Source organism: Leptosomus discolor, chromosome 4 (genome assembly GCF_034619465.1).
Source record: "Leptosomus discolor isolate bLepDis1 chromosome 4, bLepDis1.hap2, whole genome shotgun sequence".
Classification (NCBI taxonomy): Eukaryota; Metazoa; Chordata; class Aves; order Leptosomiformes; family Leptosomidae; genus Leptosomus; species Leptosomus discolor.
This window is the reverse complement of record NC_141394.1, coordinates 33,651,506-33,673,233: the sequence shown is the minus strand read 5'-3', so window position 1 is coordinate 33,673,233 and position 21,728 is coordinate 33,651,506. Positions and strand designations below refer to the sequence as shown.

The window sequence follows — 21,728 nt, the reverse complement described above, 5'->3', positions numbered from 1 at the left end:
TTTTTTCCTAAGACTGAAGATTTAACAGAAAGCGTGCATTTTTCTTCTCAGATTTCCTATGGAGGCTATAAGGAAGAAAAATACTGCTGGCACATTGCTTTGTCTTCACGAAATTATTGTTCCTTTCATGCCTCAAAGCAGAATTAAGTTTAAGAGCCAGGTTGGCCTGGCATCACATTTTTTTTGCTGTTTTGACATTTTTAATAACTGCTATAACTGCAGACACGGTATTGAGGCAGACTTTGTTGCCAGAGGTACATTTTTGTTGTGAGCTGAGTAAAGAGGCTTTTATAATGTAAAATTGAGGCAATCTCCAACTTTTTGAAGTAACTCTTTAATTAATATTTACAATTTGCAGCAGTAATCCACTTTAGATTACATTTGACATCATATTCATAATTAGTTATAGGAGGATTTTAGGAATGCAATTTGCAAATATAATGTCTTCTTTTTTATAATATATGCACAGCTAGGATTTCAGTCATTTCTGGGGAATTTCAAAACTGTAAAGATTTAGGAACACAGACCTTGATTTCATTCAGTACGCCTTGCATTTCCTTCAACATGACAATTTTTATTCTGAATTATGGCTATTAAAATTATTAACAGTTAAAAATAAGAACAACTGAAAACTTTTTTGGGTTTTAAATGCTACCCTGTCTAATGTTTCTACTACATTTTGTGGGCAAGATAATTTAATGTTTTGCATGTCTGTGACTTAAATATAACTATAAATGTTTTAATAAAGTTCTGTTAAGTGTAGTGAGAAAAATAAGGTGATGAAACAAAAGTCCTTTAAACTACATTAATCAACTAAAAGAATATTTAGAATACTTATGCATTGGTTTATGTACAGACATTCAAAGTTTTTATAGACTATTTTTGTTGTTTGTTTGTTTTTTTATATATTATATGCCAGGAATCCTCTACAAAGGAAATGGTGAAAATCAATTTATATCTCAGCAGCCCCCAGTTGTTAGTAGCATTATGGGCAATGGAAGACGACGCAGCATCTCCTGTCCAAGTTGTAATGGTCAAGCTGATGGTAATAAATTACTGGCTCCGGTTGCCTTAGCTTGTGGGATAGATGGCAGTCTTTACGTGGGGGATTTCAACTATGTTCGGCGGATATTCCCATCTGGAAATGTAACTAGTGTTCTGGAGCTAAGGTATGTTTTTTTTCTCATCTCAGACTTTTGGAGTTGTGAATTACTGTTGCAAACTGAAGTATGGAATAGCTGTCTGACATTGTGTAAGTTAGAGTTTCTACGTGCTTTTGGGAACAAAAAACTGTTTAAAACTAAACTGAAAAAATTTTAGCCTGGTAAAATATCTTAAATATGCTTATCTAAACTGTGAGAGTTTAATGTAACCAAAGTAATTATTCTGTGGATTTTAAGAGTTAAGCTATGTAGTCAACATGAGAGGACAAAAGACAGACATTCACCACTTCACTAATGACAGATGTAAATGTTGCCTTCTTTTCATCTTTTAACATCCTTTCTGAATGTTTGTCTAATAATGTTTTTCTGTTCTTTTTTACTTGCTCACACCAAGAAATAAAGATTTTAGACATAGGTAAGCATTCCTTAAAGAAGATTTATATTTTTCTAACTGTTCTTTTTTCTTTTTTAACAAATGAATGCTTATAATAGAGAACTCATTTCTGAGATGTATTACTAGAGAAGAGGAGTATTTTTCAAAAATAATGAGTTCATATGTTTTAGTTATGTCAGCTGTCAGGCTGTATCGTCCTTTCGGATACAAGTTCCTCCTTTCTCATCACTCTCTGTCTGCAGTCAGGCTTCTTTTTTATGCTTGTGTATGCCCTCCTTCACTGTCTGTCCCCTCATCTCTGCTCACTCCTATTGCTTGCTGGCAGCACTTTTGCTGATCCTATCAAAACTCACACATTAATCAGATACCCCAAATACGATGAGAATGGCATATAAGTAATAAAATTACAAAAGTATCAAGTGGGTTCGTTTCATTAGCTTTTTGATGTTGAGTCTTTTCAGGCTCACACTTAACAGATTTGTTTCTTTAAAGGTGAACTTGTCTTAAGTGAAAGTTCAGTTTGTCCCATAATAACACTACTCCAGCAGTTAAGATTTTAAAGTACACCAAGGTTTGTAAGACTGGTCATGAAAACAGCAGTAATCAGAAGGATTGTAATACAACATTCATCCATCCTGGCATCACTACGATAGTGGCAAAAACAGAGGAAGGAGGATGTTTAGAATTGCTTTGCCACAGCAGCCAGTGCTGATAAGGAGACAAAAACAGTTATGCTAAAATCTTGTTGGATACATGAAACCTTGCAACACTGGGGCGGAACTGCTAAGTGTCTTAAGTGTAGGGCTTAGCAGCCCCACTGGTCCCTTTCTCTCCTTTTTTGCTGCCAATCGTTTTCCTTCCTTGCTTTTAAACAAATCCCAGAGAGTCGTATCTCAGTTCTCCTTTTATGTAAATTCACTTTGCTTTGGACATACTTCTTTGTGAGGAAGGGGTTTGTGTTTAAAAAGGTACGTTTAGGCAATGTGTTAGGCAAATGTGTTAGGCAAAAAATTCCATAACTAAATAAGGTGTTCTCATCAGTGCTAATGATCAGAATTGGGAGTTGATGCACTGTCTAGCTGGTTTTATTTTATTTTTGAGGTGTGACTCAGAAGCAGTCTCTTCTATTTGGTGGTTTTAGGTTTTCACTATTACATTCAATTTGCGTTTGTTCCACTCCTTTTAAAAGAATTATATCCCTTCTGGTATCACAAAGTTGTGATTGCAGCTGGGTAAGACATAGTCTTTGCAAATGTGTGGAATACAGAATAATACTCAAAATGGGAATTTGGAATAGACAAACGGGATGAAGGAACAGATGCATAAGAGGTTTATTTTGCTGTGATTTAGTAGCAACGCCCTCGCCTCCTCTGGCAGAACTGTAGTCACAGGCTCAACTGCAGTGTTTCAGAAACTAGATTCCTGCATGTAGGAAATTTGGTGAGGGAGAACATTGAAGCTTTTCTCCTTTATTCATGCCTGCATATGCAGAAGCTCCAGGTAGCAAAATTGCAGTCATACCGCCCAAATTAGTGTAACGGCATGTTGATTGGCCCACATAGTGGCTGTGAAATGGGGGTTCCTCCTGAAACAGAATGACGCACAGAGGACCATGGAGAACTGGCTCAGCAGGAGCAGTTGTGGAGCCAGTAGGCAGGAGGTGTGGAGCCCAGCCTGACACGGTCTGCTACGAGTTTGAGTTTCCTCTCCCATCATAGAACATTTTCCCAGTGTCCAGTCTTACCCTTAGGGGTTTACTGCTCAGGGGCTTTCTAAGCCAAGAGTGGCATCTTTATGCTTCATATCACCTGGCAGCTTTTTATTCCATTAATTTAGTGGATTTTTATTTAACATGTGTAAACTTCTAGGATCTGCCAGATCCTGTTGCCATGGGCTCCCCAGCTTAAGGACACACCATGAGACCAAATAGCTGCTTTTGCCTGCGTGAAGTCGTGCAGAGCCCTGTGAAATGCTGCAGAGATGAGAGAAGCCCATCTGTCTGGCCTGTAGGAGAGGGGGCAAACGGATTTCACTGGCAAGCCCTTCAAACTGCTGAGGAGATTTCTATTGAAACAGCAGTTTGGAAAACAGCCCTCAACAGACCACTTTGCAATATATAATTACTAGGTATCAAAACTAAGATAATGCATTAAAATATGCATTCCCCAAATAAAATTAATGAACAGGGCTAAATACTAGTTCAGATCTGTTATCTGCTTGAACACCTATAAACACAGTGCTTCAGCACAGAGTGTGATGTGCCTCCCACCTCAAGGAGCATGTACTCTAAATTAGACAGACAACGCGGATCAAATTTATCCTCTCATGTACCAGTGACCTAACATTTTTTCAGTCTCAGAGCTGAACTGATGTCTTTATACACACTGCTGCCTGTGGGTGATTAATGCTGATAGGCATTCATGGAAGAAGTAATTTTATAAGGACTTTGAAGACAGGGAGGTCATTTGTAGGCTATGGCAGTATCCCAAGTCTGTAGAGAGCCAGAAGAAAGTTTCACAAAACATAAAATCAGCTTTGAGGGTATATGGTTTAAAAGGCACAGTCTCCCTTTAGAGGGAGAGAGAGGGGGACTGAAGCAGGAAGAGTATTTTTTAAAAATTTGTGCATGGAGAGTAATGCAGGTAATCTGACAGCTGAAGAATTAAAAGATCAGCAAAAGCATGATAAAAGCAATGGGAAACAGATCATTACAGCTCTGTGCGGGTGTGCACGCACTTTAAATCTTTAGCACTTATTGTTTGGCGTAGACAGAACAAGTTAACTTGTAGTCATTTGTCTTTCCAGGAGCCCATGTTGGTATGCAGCAGTATATTTTGCAGAGCTATTGACAGCGATTAGGTGATACTGAATGAGTCAAGAAATCACTGACTGTGGATTTTATTTCTTTGCGTTTGTTATTATTGGTAGAAGGCAGAAGCTTAATATCGTTTCAAGCTACAATGAAATAGAATAAACTGTGCAGCTTTCCAGCTGCTGGCTGCTTATCCCTGTACTGTTTTTGAGGTCTGCATAGTGCACGTGGATGTTTTCTGGCTAGAAAACAAACGTAGTTTTCACTGGACAGTTACTCAAGTTCCTCAAGTTGTGCTTTGCTCTTGTGAATTAATGGTTTTTTTCTATCACCTAAAGCTACCTCAGCTATTTAACCTTCACTGGAAAAGAAATGCTGAAGCCTGTTGTATTATCTCAGAAAGGAGCAATTAGACATCTGCGTATGACAAGTTGGAGAGTGTATATGGATTCAATAATACTATCCTATGCACTCCTAAACTTTCGGGGTTTTTTAATAAAATAAGAAAATATCCTTAAATTATCAGCTGCATTTTTTTGTTCTGATGACAATATACTACTTTCCATGAGAACTCATCCCAAATAAGAAAAGCTTTGTCATTTTTCTTGGAATTAATTAGAACATAGAAATATTTTCATATTTATGAAAAAAACAGCTTTAAAAAAATCTTTTTAGAAAGAAATAATTGTGTTAGGCATAAGTATTTAGTTATTGATTTGATGACTCTCTATTCCAACAGTTGAAAAATATGATTGAGGCAATGTTAGGTGAGTTGAAGAGAGGTACTTTAATTTAGTTTTCAGTAGTTTAAGAAAGGACTTTATTTTAAATGAGAATGAAATAAAATTTAATTGCATGTTTCATATTATGCAATCTGTTTATATTTGAAGTGTCTGCAAAGTTTCTTAAAGACCAAAGTAATCATGTAAATGGGTATTATTTAATTTGCAGTCTATAGAGGTATAAATAATTCGTACACTACACAATGATCATATTAAGTGATCTCTGAGTAAATTAAGGCTTTGAAAATTCATTGTCAGTAATAGACTTCAAAGAGATAAATTTAAAGTAAGCCTACCTTTGATTGTTTTCAGACATGCTGTACAACACCCAGCTCTATAGCAGAGCTTTTTAAGAGGTGCTAATCACTGTATATTTGATTTCATTAGTCTGCTTCACTTGGTTTCTTCATTCGGAACAAACACGTTAAAAGTCTTAAAACCAAAGAAAATCCTATTTATGCAACACATTCTTTCTGTGGTTTTTTTTTTAATTGAATAGCTATAAAAATCTGTCCCTTCTAAAAGACATAATTTGTTCACAAGTTGTTCCTGTTGGTCTCTTGTTGGTTTTTCCAAGTGGCAGTACATAAAAATGTGTTACATTAGCACAGTTCTGTATTTACAAAACGTGAAGGATATCATTCTGCGAACAGATGTTTGGCTATCGCCGAGACTGGTAGATCTATTTAAGCAGCGCTTTTGCAAACACCAGAAGTGGGACTGAGTGTTCTGACACCCTGCTTCAATCCATTAGGAGAGCATCTGAAATTACCTTCTGTATTTACATGACCTTATTTCAGCTCTTCGTGCCATAAATGAGGTCAGGAATCCAAACTGCAGTGGATTTAAGTTTCTACATCAGTAGAAAGTTTAAGGGTTAAGTTTCTACATCATAATATATCAGCGCAAAAGGTACTCTCCAGGGCTGTTTTTTTCACCAGCAGGGGAGAAAAGACAGTAATTCTCAATTATGTCACACCAGTGGAGAGGCAAAATGTACGTTTCTGGGGAAATGGTTAGCGATATATATTTTCACTGTAATAAAAACTGTGTTGGCATAGTTAGCGTTTTTGTGCCAATGTGTACAGTTATTTGAAATATGACTCCGAGTTAAGAAGAACGCAAAAGCTCGGCGCAGTGCTCTGGTAGAAAAGATGATATTTCCTAATGTGTTAAATCATGCGTGTCATGTCTTTGAAAGCAGTGGATTAAACAAATACTTATGAAGGATGTCTTATCTCTTGCCTGTGAACTAATAATACAAACTTTGCCTTATCTGTTTATGAATTATATAAACCATGCACCCAGCAGCCTTACATAAACTGTAATAAAACAGATAGGATGATAACAGCAACAAAGTCTAAGCAAGGGCTGGGGTCCTGCTGCAAAGTTTGGAACTGGATCAAGATTCCAGAAAGCCTGGGAGTGCTTAGACCCCAGGATTTTGGTTTGGCCTATTACAGAGACAGGAGCTGTCTCTAATTGCAGAGCATGGAACAGGCCTGTGAGCATCACAGACAAAATGGATCTTTTGTCCCAAAAGGATGAGTAGTCTAGATTGGACCGCCTGTGACACAGGCATGAAACGTGAACTGGAAAAGGTTTTGGGGCCATGACCTGTGCTACCTATGCCTAGAGCGCCACCGTTGGTTTTAACTATTTATGTATTACTGCACACTGCCTATGAACTGAAGCGTTGTCTTCTTGATCCAACGTTAGGTGCAATTAATTACAGCACATGCAATGTATAATTCCGTTTTACAGCAACAACCCAGCTCACAGATACTACCTCGCAACTGACCCTGTGACGGGAGACTTGTATGTTTCGGACACAAACACGCGCAGGATTTATCGGCCCAAGTCGCTCACGGGTGCAAAAGACCTGACCAAAAACGCTGAGGTAATAGGAGGAACAGGGGAGCAGTGCCTTCCATTTGATGAGGCAAGGTGTGGTGATGGAGGCAAGGCAGTGGAGGCAACTCTTATGAGCCCTAAAGGTAAAACGAGTATCCCTCTGTTACTTTCAAAATAATACAAAAGTTTAGAGCTGCGGGCGTGATCATGTTTAATTACTGAACCTGGTAGTTGGCTGAAAAATGTGGTTCTGAGTAATTTTTTCCAACTGGAAAGACCACTGAGGAAGAGAGCTGTAGGGGACCCAGGCTGATGTTTTAGGAAATATTTGGCTTGCACAGTTATTGAGCGTTTTTAAATGCTCAGTTAGATTATGTGTTTGGCAGGCAATGGTGAAGATTTAAAATCAGTGTTGCTTTGGTCCCACTTATCCCATGTTTCAGGTTAACTTTAAAGCTACATCCTTCTCAACACGCAACAGCAAATGAACAGCAAATGCGATCAACAGCAGTAGATTTCATACTGAATATTGGTTTATTGCACAACATATGTTTACAAGCTGTTTTACTACTTAATGCCTAAGACTATTTTCTGCCCTTAATTTCCACTAGGTACATACCACTTAATGCCCTTAGTTATGGATAATATATTCACTGCTAGTACAAAAACCTAATTTTTATTCTCTCCACTAAAGGAATAGCAATTGACAAGAACGGGTTAATCTACTTTGTTGACGGGACCATGATCAGAAAAGTGGATCAGAATGGAATAATATCCACTTTGCTTGGCTCCAATGACCTGACCTCAGCACGACCTCTAACCTGTGACACCAGCATGCACATCAGCCAGGTACTTTTCAGCTGCTGCTCATTTGGAAAGCTGAGCTGGGGCTAGGAGTGGAAGTGCACCTTTTAAAACCGGGTGGAGTGCGTAATGGATATTTAGCAGGAGAATATGGGGAGAAAGAAACCTGTTCCAAGGGCAGGAATCGCAGTATTCTCTTAGCTATAAATGCTGCTGTATTCAATTTTTCTGCCCATAAAGTTCAGTTCAGTTTAGAACAGCAAAACTATCAGCAGGAAACATTAAGTCTGGTAGTAAATAGCGGGAGAATGGCAGATCTGTTAGAACTATCATGGCATGTTGATGTTTTCTGAATCGCTAATGTCCTTAGCCTGCTAGAGGGAATGGGAGGACATATACAAAAAACACATATTTTTCTGTTTGTCTCAAGAAGCTTGTGTAGGTAAGAAGGAACATCAGTCAGTGATATGTTTAAAAATGGAGTACAGTACAGTGTCTTATAATCTGGAAGGTAGTAAGTTATTTTTGCTATTAGGAGAAAAAAGATGAGTACTGTCCTTGAAATATGTATCTAGACTTTGATATCTGTCTCTAAAAAATAATTTATGCATTTGTGATACAGAAAGTATAGCATTTATTGGAGGGGACATTCAACCTGTATCATAGTTCCAATGCAACTGGTTTTTTTCTCAGTAAAATAGATGCCTGAACATTGTTCCCCTTGCCTCCCTGAAAACCTTGTTTGCTCCACGTATTTTCACACAAGTCCTTTTGTTGTGATTGCTTCAAGCAGATGGAAAATATCCTTACAGCAGTGTCTAAAACTGAAGGTTAATGAATTAATTTAATCTGCACTGGTTAACTGTTTAACAAAACACTTCTCTTTGTTAAGGTTCGTCTGGAATGGCCTACAGATTTGGCTATCAACCCAATGGATAACTCCATTTATGTTTTGGATAACAACGTGGTTTTGCAGATCACTGAAAACCGCCAGGTTCGCATTGCTGCGGGGAGGCCGATGCATTGCCAGGTTCCTGGAGTGGAGTACACAGTGGGAAAGCACGCTGTACAGACCACGCTGGAGTCAGCAACTGCCATTGCCGTGTCCTACAGTGGGGTACTTTACATTACAGAAACTGATGAAAAAAAGATTAATAGGATAAGACAGGTCACGACTGATGGAGAGATCTCATTAGTTGCTGGAATACCCTCAGAGTGTGATTGCAAAAATGATGTCAACTGTGACTGTTACCAAAACGGAGATGGCTATGCTAAAGATGCCAAATTTAATGCCCCTTCCTCCTTAGCAGTGTCTCCGGATGGCACCCTGTATATTGCTGATCTGGGAAATATTAGGATACGGGCTGTGTCAAAGAACAAACCCTTATTGAATTCAGTGAACTTCTATGAAATTGCTTCTCCAACTGACCAAGAGCTTTATATCTTCGACGTCAATGGTACTCACCAGTACACTGTGAGTTTAGTCACCGGAGACTATCTGTACAATTTTAGCTACAGTAATGATAACGATATTACTGCGGTAACGGATAGCAATGGGAATACTCTTCGCATCAGACGGGATCCCAACCGGATGCCAGTAAGAGTGGTCTCTCCTGATAACCAGGTCATCTGGTTGACTATAGGCACTAATGGATGTTTGAAAAGCATGACTGCACAAGGGCAGGAGCTTGTCTTATTTACCTACCATGGCAACAGTGGACTTCTGGCAACTAAAAGTGATGAGACTGGATGGACCACTTTTTTTGAGTAAGTACATAACTTAAAGCCAGATGCCTTACAGTTTTATTGAGTTATACAGTACCATTTGAAATATTTTCAGAGAACGATGAAGTAGCTGTAAAGATGACCCTTGACAACAAAAAGCGCAGAGAGATACTTTTTGTTTCCCATGCTGCCGCCTTCTGTCTGACCTCTTCTAAACATCGCGTCTGAGTAAATTCAAATTCCTTATTTTGAATTTCAGTTTTATGTATTGAAATAATAGTGAGACAACATTTCACTCTTGTCATAAAGTTGTAACTCAGACAGCCACTGTTTTGTAGGTTTGCATCAAAAACTAGACATTCATCCCGTTTGCTCATTAGATTGACATTGTTCTGCAGCAAATGCTGACAAGAAATTTGTCTTCATTGCTCAATATTTTTTCCTTTACTTTTTTCTAATTAAAAGCATGTCTGCATGGTCTTTTAGGAAAAAAAAAAAAAAAAAAGGCTGGGTGGGTATTTTTTTGAAGCTGTAATAGGTTGTGTTACACTGGGTAGCGGATATGCAGGATCTCCTGGATGACACAGGAGGCTTTCACACAGGTGGACCCAGGCAGAGGAAGCTGAGAAAACAAATGTGGGCTGTGGGGGGAAATGTCATTCCTGTAGGAATAAAATGAAAACACAGAGACCACCAGCAACATGTGGTGTACAAGTGCGAGCACAACAGCAAGAGGTATTAGTGGAACAGTAGGACTTGTATTTTTCCAGCCTCAGAAAAAAATCTTTTCAGTGAATTGCTTTACCCTGCGTTACAGTCATTAAGTCATCAATGCCTGTTCATAACGTAGCAAAACGTTTTCCAGAATCCTCAATTATATTGACTAAGGAAGGTCATGACAATTGATAGATAAACTGAAAGCACCTGAGAGATCACATATGGGTTTTAAAGGCAACTTCATCCCCAAATGAGCTGAACTATAAACTGATATGCCAAACAAAATGTAAGAAAAATGCAGCTTAAAACACAATTTATTTCAAAAAAGATCAATGTGGAATTAACATAGATTTTTACCAGTCATCTCTGTCAATTGGAAAAATGTGTATTTTTTAAATCACATGAAAGACATGCTAAGGTTGGGTAAAAATGTGTCTATGAAGGAGTGGAAGACGTAGGGTTAGCGTGATAAGTAAAAATGTTAGAGGGCCCTCAGCTGAAGTATTCAGGATTACAAAGGGCATCATGAAAATCCAGGAAGTCCCTCTTCTTTTTCTTTTTTTTTTTCCTCTTTTCTCCTATCTTTATGATGAAATGCAGTAGCAACTGCTGCCAAGGTCAGGGCCTAAAAAAAGCTTTCAATTCAACACACATGATAAAGAAAATAAAGTGCCGGTGTCAGGCAGTGGCAGCAAAGCCAAACATCTGTGTTCTGAGATAACTTCACATTTCTGTCAGCGTACATTTGGCTGAGGCAGTGTGCGGGAGGACTCTGAGCACCTGTATCTACTCTCCAGCCTTTACATATGCCCGTTGGAGACACGAGAGCAGCAGGTGCTGCTTCACTGCCTATTGTGTCCTAAAGTGGAGACAGGGCTAGAAATGCTGATCCCTAACAAAAACAGCAGGTGGAATGGTGCTGCTGCTAGTTTTAAGGTATTCTTACAATAATCTGTAAATTGGCAGGGCTTTGGTAGCGGGCACATTCCCAAAGCATTAGAGCACATCTGTAATATTTAATTGTGCATTGGTGCATCTGCTGTGTATCTTTTTAGGTCCTGCCAAGAGGACACAGACGCACAGCGCGGGTACACAGAGGAATGAGAAACTGTTCGGTCGGGAGGGCACGTGCTCTCCTTCTCGTGAGTCAGCCCCATCCTGTGTGCTGAGAGACCAAAGCACAGCTTCAGATGGGCTGGGAATAGTCATTCATTTCCACAGAGAGTAAATTCAGTGTTTAACAGTGACACGCACGACCACTTGTTTCCAGCAGGCGAGTTGGGCAAGGCAGTCAATTTGGGGGATAGTGAAGTCCCTCAGTGAAATTAAGGCATCTGCTGGGTACAGCAGGCACTTTAAATCATGCTGGCATTCATACTGGCTAATTGAGGACCTAGAGTTTTAATCAGGGCAGTAATTTCTCACCATGTTACCCGTAGTTTTTGCATAGCCTGTGGTGTACTGCAGAAGTAGCTGATGGCTCCTGAACGTATCTTAGTGGCGTCTGCATGATCGCAAAAAAAGTGGATATTATATTCACTATTAAGTGGTTGATAGGTCTATATTTTTCATCATAGGAAGAATTTAGGGTTCTGCATGTCATGAAGTACATAGTTATTTACTAAGTCTGTAAGTAGCCATCTTTCACACCTGATCTGCTCTCATGCAGACTTTCTGGTCTGAGTTAGGTCATGTCCAGCTGGCTTACGAGAACTCAAAGGGCAGGCTACTCCCCTCAGTAAGTAATAGTATTATTTCCAAGCTGCTGTTTATGCTCTTCCTAAACAATTACCTCCAACCAATGTTTCATTAGAATTCCCAAGCTGAAATAATTATGGAGAAAGCTAGGCGATTTCACTCACCCCAAATTTGCAAGTGTATGAGGCTTTTGCAGAAGCATAGATGTTAATCTGCTCCCTGTAGCCATGGTGAAGCAGTAATCTGTTTAATTGCAAGAAGGAAGATTCAGAGTAGACATTTGGAAAAACTTCACGGTGAAGATTTTGGAACCCTGGAGCAGACAGACAACAATCGTGACCCCTTGACCTTCACAGACTCTCTCTGAGAACAGATTAGACATCTTTCAGGAGTAACACAGGAAGAGCAGATCCTGCCTTGGGGTAGGGGTTGGATCACATGACCTCTCAAGGCCCCTTCCAGTCATGTTTTCTCTGATGCTCTGTACAAGTAAATACCAACAATAAAGAATTGCACTGATTATGTAAAGCTACAGGGAATAAGTGAAAAAAAAGCACAGTGTTATTTTTCTTGCCAAAACAGCATTCATAAACACATCCATTGGGCATCATAGCTGCTTACTCCTTTTTAACATAAAATCCCCGTGCACCAAATTTGTGTCTTTTGAAGAAAAGGTAGATATAAACACAACTATTTTGCCATTTTTTTATTCTAGAATCAGCAAACATTGTGACTTTGCTTTTCAGTGCTGATGATTTGTAACATTAAATATGACTAGGCTGCATTTCCAGAGTCTTCTGCTACTATTGCCAAAGTAGATGGAAACCGTGTATATCATATAAGGGCTTGTGTGGGGGTGACATGGTATATGTGTGTATATCTCTTTCCCAGCTTTTGCATATTCATGTTTGTAGGTAGTGTGGGCTAAAGAATTTTCAGCTGAAGAATTTTCTGTTGAAAAAAATGAAGCCTTGTTAAAACAGAAAGGTTCCCCTAAAATGTCAGGTGAGGAATAAGAAATTAGGAGAAGAAATCATTCTGACTTCCTTGTTCTATTTTAGTAATAGCAAAATATTTCCATTTCATTACTGAATGCATTTTCTTTTAATATCAGAGTTTCTTTATGTATTTTATTTATTCTATGGTATTATTCAGATTCTCAAAATATTTTGGGAAGGGGAGAGAATTTATATTCCATGGTGAATTTAGACTTTCTTCCCACTCAGAGTAAAAACTTTTCGAATGTTAGAATGTCCAATGGACTAGAAATGTCGTTTTTCAGCTAGCTCTGAGTATAGCTGGGTTGTTTCACCCTTTGGTTGTCACACATCTGTTTAAATCGCAGAAGTTACATTGGAGTAAAAATACTGCATTTTTAGTAATAGAAAGATCAGTCTTTGGAGCCAACTCAGTAATAGCTTCGTTAACTATTCTCTTGTACAAATCTGTTTGTAAAACTGGAGCATAAATCCAAAGAACTTTGATCATTTCAGTTGAGTTCTCAGTGATTTGAGAGCAGATTTATGAAAACTATTTAATCTTTTTTTCCGTTTTTTAGAACAACTTTTCAGTGAAAAGAGGAAATCTTTGAAAAAACATTGCATCCCAAAAATTGGCAATCACTGCTCTGGCACATATTAAAGCATTTGGACTTGTTTCTTTTCATGGCTTTTTTCCACAGACTAAATCACACTAATATCAGATCCAAAAGAAGTTTGCTTTTTTATTTCATTTACTCTGTATGCTAATTAATGTAGAATTTATTTTATTTAATCTCCACTTTGCCTGAAGAAGGGAAGGACTGACATACAGGAAATATTCTTTTACACTCTTTGTGTTTTTTACAGTGAAAATTGTAAGTACTAACTTGAATTATTTCAGATACCATATAATCTCTTTTCTGTATTTGTTTATAGACTTTGATTTTTATATATATATATATATATATCTCTTTATGGCAAAATGGATTTCTAAATTCCTATTGTTAAGGGTTACAGTCTGCTGATCAAATTGACACTTTGTATTTCAAGAATGTGTACTTTCGTAAAGGACTGTTACTAAAAATCGTAGTAAGTTATCTGTTATCGAAGGTCTAAAAACGTGCTGAATCAAAGAGATATTAACAGAGCATTCATAAGAAAGGATTGAAAATACAGGCATACTAAAAAAACAATGGAGCCATATGAAGCTAAAAGTCCTCCAGATTAGGTTTTATAATGAAATTATAATATTAAAGAAGTTATAAGAGTAATCAGCCTAATCAAATTCTGTTGTTATAAACCCGTGAGTACCTGAGCTAGAAACTGGTAACTGTAACTGCATATTATGTATGCATAATATGAACATTTAAACAGATAAATCTTAAAAGTTGAACTAATTGTATGCATATCAGCATTTTGGAAGTGACACTTCCTACCTAGCCTATTTTTCTGCAGCAGTTTCCATTCTGCTTTCACATACAGAGAGCTAAGCCAGGTGCACAGAAGGAGCATTTTGTCTGGACCTAAGTTTTTGAAGTATCAGAAATGAACTTCTAAAAAATCTTGAAGTGCCTCTGTGCTCAGTCATGTAAGAGGTCAAACCCACCCCCAAGCCTGAAAGCCCAGAGGTCTCTGTCAAAGCCCTGACATGCCAGCAGTTGCCAGCCAGGCTTTAAATTCAGCTGAAAACAGGTAAAATAGGTTAAAAGCTGACTATTAATTGAAAGTTTGATGATGCTCAAGAGAGTGAATCATTCCAGAGGAAAAGCTGCTGTTACTCATGACACTTAATCTGACCAGAAGCATAAGGCAGCCCTCCGAGAAGGTTCCAAGGGTCTTGTTCAGCCCCACTTCTTCTGAATCATCTCCTTATCCCAAGTCACTCCGTGGGAGCCGCAGGAAGCTGAAGAATGCACTTGAGGGGCTGTCACAACCTCGCTGCTCTCATTCAGCTTGCTCCATGACTACTTCATGTGTAACTTCAGCCGGGATGTTATGGGGAAGTCCTTTGGTTGAATCGTTTGCTTGCTGCCCTGCCAGCCTCCAGCTGCTTTGTGCTCCTTGGGTTGCTCAAGTAACTGGTAGAAGCTGCTCTGCAAGAGAGGATCCCTGCAGGGCAAGAAGACAGCCTTAGCTGTCTGGGCAGCACCTGCTGAGGTTGGGCTGCGCTGCCAGGGCTGCAGTCTACGTGCGCACTGGTGTGCTTGGCACTCAGGTGATCTCTGACAGCCACAGCGTCCTTAGAGGTGGTTTAGGACAGTGGTCCTAATCGTGGTCAGCCCAGTGTCAGGCATCTGGGAGCCGTCCCTGTGTGGTCCCAGCCCAGGTGCTTCTGCAGGCTCCTCTGTAAAGAGGCAACTGCTCCTCCATCTCACAGCTCCCCTGGGAGGTGCAGGCTGCATGTGCTCTCCTTTGGCCTCCTCTAAGCCCTTCAGTTAAACTCTGATACCTTTCCTCCCTTAGCCATGAATTAATTCAAATAACCACTGTTTCTTAATCTCTTTCCTGCCTTCTCTCCTTTTGCCTTCCTCTCCTTTTAGAAGCAGTGTCAGCAGGCAGTGATCTGATCCAGACTGATGCCTCCTCCTTCTCCCTGCAAATTCACTACCTTTCTTCCATGTCTCTTTTTTGCTTTCCAGACTTTGCCCTCCTACTCTCTTTCTTTCTTTCTTACCTTGTACATTGCTCCTTCCCATGTCTCACATCATTTCTCTAAGGTGTGTTTGTCTTCCCTGCCTTTCCCTTTCCCAGTGGTGCATTTCTTCTGAATCCCCTCTTGTATCTCTTGACAATCCATCCAATGTTTCGCTGGGCACTTCATGCCCTGAGCTCATTTTGTCTTCTCCTTCCCCTCCTCCCTCTCCCACTCAATTCTTGTCTCCATGGGAATGCAACAGAAATCAAAGAGAGTGACATTAGCAAGCACAGCCCTTACAAGTTTACTTTGCTCCCACAGTTGAATTAACGAGCTTTCCAGACATTCCGGAAAGGTGGTGAAATCATGCAGAATGTGAAATCCTTATGATAATTTATAGGCTAGAGAGAATCACAGGTAAAAATCTATTTTGACTGTGTGCTGCAGAGTATCGCTATTTGCATATTCCACTTTTATGAGCAATGCATTCGGTGCTGTGGTTTCCTTAAAACTCTGTGATGCAGAGTAAGATACTGCCTCTGCCCTGGACTTGTTACCTGTGCCACCCCACGTACCAGGCACATCATCTTTATCTGTCAGCATTTGGCAACAGGGAAGAGATGATATTTTGCAGTTTTCCTCTTGCTTCATCTTAATGTATTGCTTGTGGAGTCCGACTTGGAAATACTGAGGTTTGGCTTGTAAAAAGTCTGTGGAACTTCTACTGAAAGATTTCATTTAGATGAAAGCAAGTATTTAATTTTGATCAGGTAAAAATTAGCCCTCAATAGAAGTGCCAATTCACTTGCACTTTTACTGTATATTAAGAGGTTCCGTTTTCATAATTAATATTTCTATGCCATTTCCTGTAACATTTGTGGGGTTTTATTTTCCTGTAACATTTGTGTTTCTATTTGTGTTCATTTTTCTATCACATTTTTGTTTCAGTAATATGAATATCTAAAAATGCCGAGTCTTCTTTTTTCTTGATATTTTGGGGCTTTCTGTTTTCTTACAAGTACCAGAACTTTGTACAGAATTGTAACCTGGATTTTTTATCACCTCTAAACAGCATTCTCTGAATGTCCTTGGTTATCATAGTGCTTTTTGAGATAAATTTCTCCTTTTTCCAACCTTCTGTATTTTATGCTTTTACTGCTGCTGCTTCTTGCTTCATCAGTGTAAAACATAGTGGCTATGAAGTAATTAACCATACTCATTAAAACGGTTTTGTTCAGAAGATTATCATATTCTTGCATTGACTTTTGTGTCATCATATGAGCCCTTGATGGCAAACCATGACTTAAAAGTGCAATGTCTTTAATCTTCCCATATTATATTTACTCAAGCAACAAAAGACATATTCTCTTCATTCTTAACCATCTCTGAACTGACTTTTTGGTAATATCCAGTCCTTGCGTAAGTGCCTCTTGATCCACATTGTCTCTCTCCATACAGCACGCAATACGTGTATTTCTCTCTTAAAGCACATTTCAGGGACTAGCTGGTTCTGTTAGTCAAGATTTGCTGCTTCTCCTCCTCTCAACATGGCACAAATTGAAACTCTAGTAGGTATAACCCTCTCTCACCATTTCATGTAGACCCATGGAGGCAAGGCTGGCCAAAAGGCTATTAAAACATGTCCCTCTGTTCAAGAGAACTTGTAGGGAAAAATACCAAGCTGACGTGTTTGATTTGTGCATGGCCACAAGCTGAAGAATGACATGCTTTTTAAACCTTCCCATAGATACATCAAAACTACACAAATACGTAACCATGTTTCATACAACATGCAATTTCTGAGAGGAACTTAGTGACAGTTGTGCTTGCTGATCGTACGTACCATGTTTCTTGTTTAGATAAACTGTTAAATACATTTTTTAAATTTCTAACGTCAACTTCCTTTTACTAAGAATTGAAGTTATGATCTCACAATTTTCTAAACTGGAACTGTAACTCAATTTTACAGTAAATTTCATCATTATAATACAACATGCTGCATAAAGACTGCAAGTATAACTTTAGTCTTGTAAGACTTTTGCTGACAGTGGAGCACACAAACTTCCTGTTTCACACTCATCCTGCTTAATAACAAACCATGTTAAAAATAACCCATTAATAGATACCATTAGGTATCAAGTGAAAATTTTTAGAGTACTATAGTGTGTCCCCTAATTGCCCTGGTATCAGCAGTGTATCTCGTCTAACAGACATTTACCCATTTCCTCATTCTTGAATGTTTACTGTTCCTTGTCCTTAGAACTAGGCGAAGTAATGAAAGAAGAACTGAGAAACCATTGAATAGGTAATAATATCAAAATAACGACGCAAAAGGCACTTATCAACATTATTACATCTTACACGTATGAGAAAGGAAGAAGCGCTTTGATTTCTGTCAAGAAAATCAGCATGTGATGTCTCTGTGGTTTTGGAAAGCACTTAGAAGTAAGGAAAGTTCAGCAAAAAAATAGTATTGTTCCTTTTAATGACACAAATGTTCTGCATTGTCAATCCAGTCAGCTCTGCTCAGGCTCCTGAAAGTATCCATTTCACTTCTGGCTTTATCAGGGACTTAATAATACCATTTGTTCCATTATTGACATGTTAATATTATTGTCCCATGTTAATTTTCTTTGTCAAACAGAAGTCAGGGAGGCTGCAGCCAAGCTAGCTCACTTTCCTTTACGCTCACTTCATGGGAGCCTGGTACGGTGAAGGTGGAAGGGCAGGTCTGAACTGCACATGAAAAGGCATCCTGCTTTCAGTCATGCTGTATTGAAACACAAAGTCCTTATTTTGGCACCTCATCAAGAGATTTGGTCTTCCTTGATGTCCCCAGTGAGGCCAGACTCTTCAGCTCTTTAGGGAGCCTACGAGGCACATGCAGTTGAAAGCCCTACCTAATTCCCTCCAAAGAGAGGAGAATCTGTCGCTTCTGAAGCCTGCATTGCTTGGGTGTGATTTGTGCTCCAAAGGAATAAGGATGTTAATCTAAATTAACCATAGAACCTAAATCTAGCAATATTTGTTTACCATCTTGGTACTCTACTGTCCTAAAAGAAAAAACATACACCCATATAATTTTGCTTTTGTTTTGCTAAATTTGCATTTCAGACATAATGCAATTTAATAAGTTCATTATGTGCAATTTTTGTGACCCTGTAGAAACACATTCATAGAGTTTTTACCTTTCAAATTGTAAAAAAGAAGAAGAAGAAGAAGAATTAAGGGGGGGAAAAGCACCATTACGCTTACTTTGTGAACAAACTGTCTGGCCAAACAGACCAGCCTTACATCCTTTTTTCACTAAAGGCCTATGTGCTCAGCTCTGATAGCGTAAGCAGACTTTACAGCAAGGGACAAGCTCTCAAACGAAGTATATATACACCAATATTTCTTTTATGTGAAAGACTATACTCTGGTATTTATGTCAACAAGGCACACAGTTTATTTGTACAGTAATAGATGAGCTAAGAAGCTGGGGGGAGGTGACACAGAAACAAACCAGCAGCCTCATGGAGCCCTGAGATTAAAGACACTGTGCAGGAAGCTGCTGCAGGGCAGGAGCTGGCTCTGCGCACCCTGGCTAAAACCAGAGTCCTGCCCCTGCAGACCCCACAGGTCTCGGGGCAGTGAATTCCCATTAGAGGGAAGTTGAAAAGCAGGGGATGAGTGTTGAAGTCTTATAGATAAAAGCCTGGCTACTGTAATTTAGTCTCATCTTCGTAAGGACAAGTCCCCTTCAATTGCTCTTGAATTGGCTGCACTCAGTTCAAAAAGGATACTCGCTGCTGAGGCACACCTACAGCCCTGGGAAGCTGCTCCATCCCCAGACAATGCCTCTCATTTAAGCCACACCGCTTCCCTGGGCACTCCTTCGCCCTTGTGCGTACTCTGGAGTTGTTCTTCCTGCTGTTCGGAAAGCGCCATCATCATTAACGCTGTTTATTTGTGCAGGTTCTTGTGCGTGCACGGGGTGTGTCAGAAATGTGAGTTATGAAAGAATTCTTGGTTTTGTGAATCCTCACGAGAATATACGTGGCAGGTGCTTATTGCAGCAAACAGCACAGTGCGGGAGGATTGCAACACTGTACAGCAATGAGTGAAAAGTTTGACGGTATTCTGCCAAAAAGCACAGAAGTGGCCCCAGCACAATAAATTCACATATTGCTTCTTTCACTGCAAAACATCACTCCCCCCAAATACCTGTCTCTCGAAGTCACTTTGGATTAGGCTGTGAAGGTGGTCAATTTTACTGCAGCCCCAGCACTGAACTCACGCTTGTTTGCCTGGTTGTGCAGTGAAGTGGAAAATGAGCATCAAAAACTTCTCCATACGGAAGTGAGCGAGCTATCGTGAGGGTAGGTGGTGATTCATTTCTTTGCGCTCCCTTTCCAACAGACACATTTTCTGCAGTGATTTTCATTTAGAGTGTGCCTGTTGTTTTGCAGATGAGTTATGGCTGTCAAGAATGGCCTATTTAGGTGAATTGTTCACATGTCTGGAGTACTGAATGCCAGTTTATAAAAAAAAAGTCTAAAAACTATCCTTTTAACATTATGACAAAATAGATGCACAAAAAAAGCCTCAAAAGCTGCAGTTATAAGAGGAGAAGGTGAAAAGAGAATTGTCAATCACTTTCCAGCTGAGGAAATCTCTTCATTAAACCTAGGCTGAAAAATTCGTCACAACCACATTGCTAAGATAAAAGACGATTACCTGAATTATTTAACCTGCTGTGCAAACAGTTGCATAAAACTTTCCCAGATGAAAATGGGATAAAGACCCTTTCCCTGTGGAAGGCAGCCATCAGGTAAAGGAACAGGAAAAGCAGACCAGCTGCTCGAATTTAAGCTTGAGTTGTCTGATACTTGCTTGAGCAGACAGTGAAATTTAGCTGATACTAATACTTTTAATGCCCTTCCAGCCTCTCTGGTTTTCTCAGTTTGCATTTTCTGATCAAGTGCCATTAAAAAAACAAGTAGGTAAATAAATTCCTGTTCAGAATTGGACTTCAGGCTGCAGTTCACTTTAGCTCCTTCGTAGAATCTCCTAGACCTATTTTCTGTAATTCCTATTCATCCACTGTTTTCTTAGAGCTAGAAACAGGGAAAGGGAAGAGAGGAGGGAGAGGGAAAAGGAGTAGAGCAGAAACTAAAGGGAAAAGAAGGGAAGGAAGCTTTTTTTTTTACATGTATTTAAATATCTGCATGACTAGAAAGAATATTGAATTTTTTTCTCATGCTTAACAATATTGCAGATGAGAACAAAGGAAAAACGCTACCCTTCGTAGACAACAGTCAAATTAAAAAGAAAAAAAAATAAATCCACTTGTCATAATTTACAAGCCTACTAACATACGTCAAATTGTCATTTATGACACATTTGCTTCCTTCTTGTTAAGCAAAACAAAACAATATTAGCAAGACATACAGCTATCTTATTGTTTATGGTTCAATTTTTTAAAAAAATATATCTCAAAAGGAAGTATTTTGGGTTTCCTGATATATTCATACTGTGAATTCACAAGCAAGATGCTAAACCTCTTAAGATGTCAAAAACACTGTGTAGAAATAAAGGAATATGTGCATACGGTATTTCAATTAATTTTTAAAAGGCAGGTTATAAATGAGTACTTATGGATCCACTGAGGTGTGTATTTCAATGAGACTAAAGAAGAAATGTCAAAACAAAAAAGGAGAAATCACTTATCTGTCCATGCATCTGTAGATTATTTTCACTTCTTTCATTCTTAGCAGACTCATTCAGTCACTCTTCAGACAAACAAAAAGCAAAAATGCATATCAAAATGAGGAAAGCAACTCAGAAATGGAGTAAAGGGAAAAAATTAACAGAATTCATTATGTCAAAGTGTCGAGAGTCTTTTCCTCTCTTTCAACAACCCACATAGTGGTTAAAGTTGGTCAGAACTAGAGCTCCCAGTAAGTTGCCATGCCCTATTTTAAACCAGTGGAGAACAAGAGAGCTCCATAAGGGTGACAAAATGATAATAGAAGTGCTAGTATATAAACTATGGGTTTGTTTCCTTTTGATCAGCAAGATAACTGTTTTGTGACTGGTTTGGCAGTACAGCGAGTGATACCCTGTCAAGGTGGCTGCTCTTCGCTGTAGTTTTCCAACTGTGAATTCACTGTTTGGGAGGG

At 39.0% G+C, this 21,728-nt stretch overlaps 1 protein-coding gene across 9 annotated transcripts in view; it reads left to right on the top strand.

Annotated features, from left to right (window-relative positions):
- The window catches only part of TENM3 (teneurin transmembrane protein 3), a 323,167-nt gene that overhangs the window by 281,049 nt on the left and 20,390 nt on the right, over window positions 1-21,728 (top strand). For 6 of the 9 annotated variants that reach the window (XM_086464012.1, XM_086464010.1, XM_086464009.1 and 3 more), the window contains 5 exons: window positions 920-1,169; window positions 1,558-1,578; window positions 6,916-7,148; window positions 7,700-7,854; window positions 8,702-9,576. In XM_086464012.1, the coding sequence (XP_086320138.1) occupies window positions 920-1,169; window positions 1,558-1,578; window positions 6,916-7,148; window positions 7,700-7,854; window positions 8,702-9,576 (1,534 nt within the window). The remainder of the gene's footprint in view (window positions 1-919; window positions 1,170-1,557; window positions 1,579-6,915; window positions 7,149-7,699; window positions 7,855-8,701; window positions 9,577-21,728) is intronic. The other 3 variants (XM_086464013.1, XM_086464011.1, XM_086464015.1) reach the window with 1 other exon arrangement.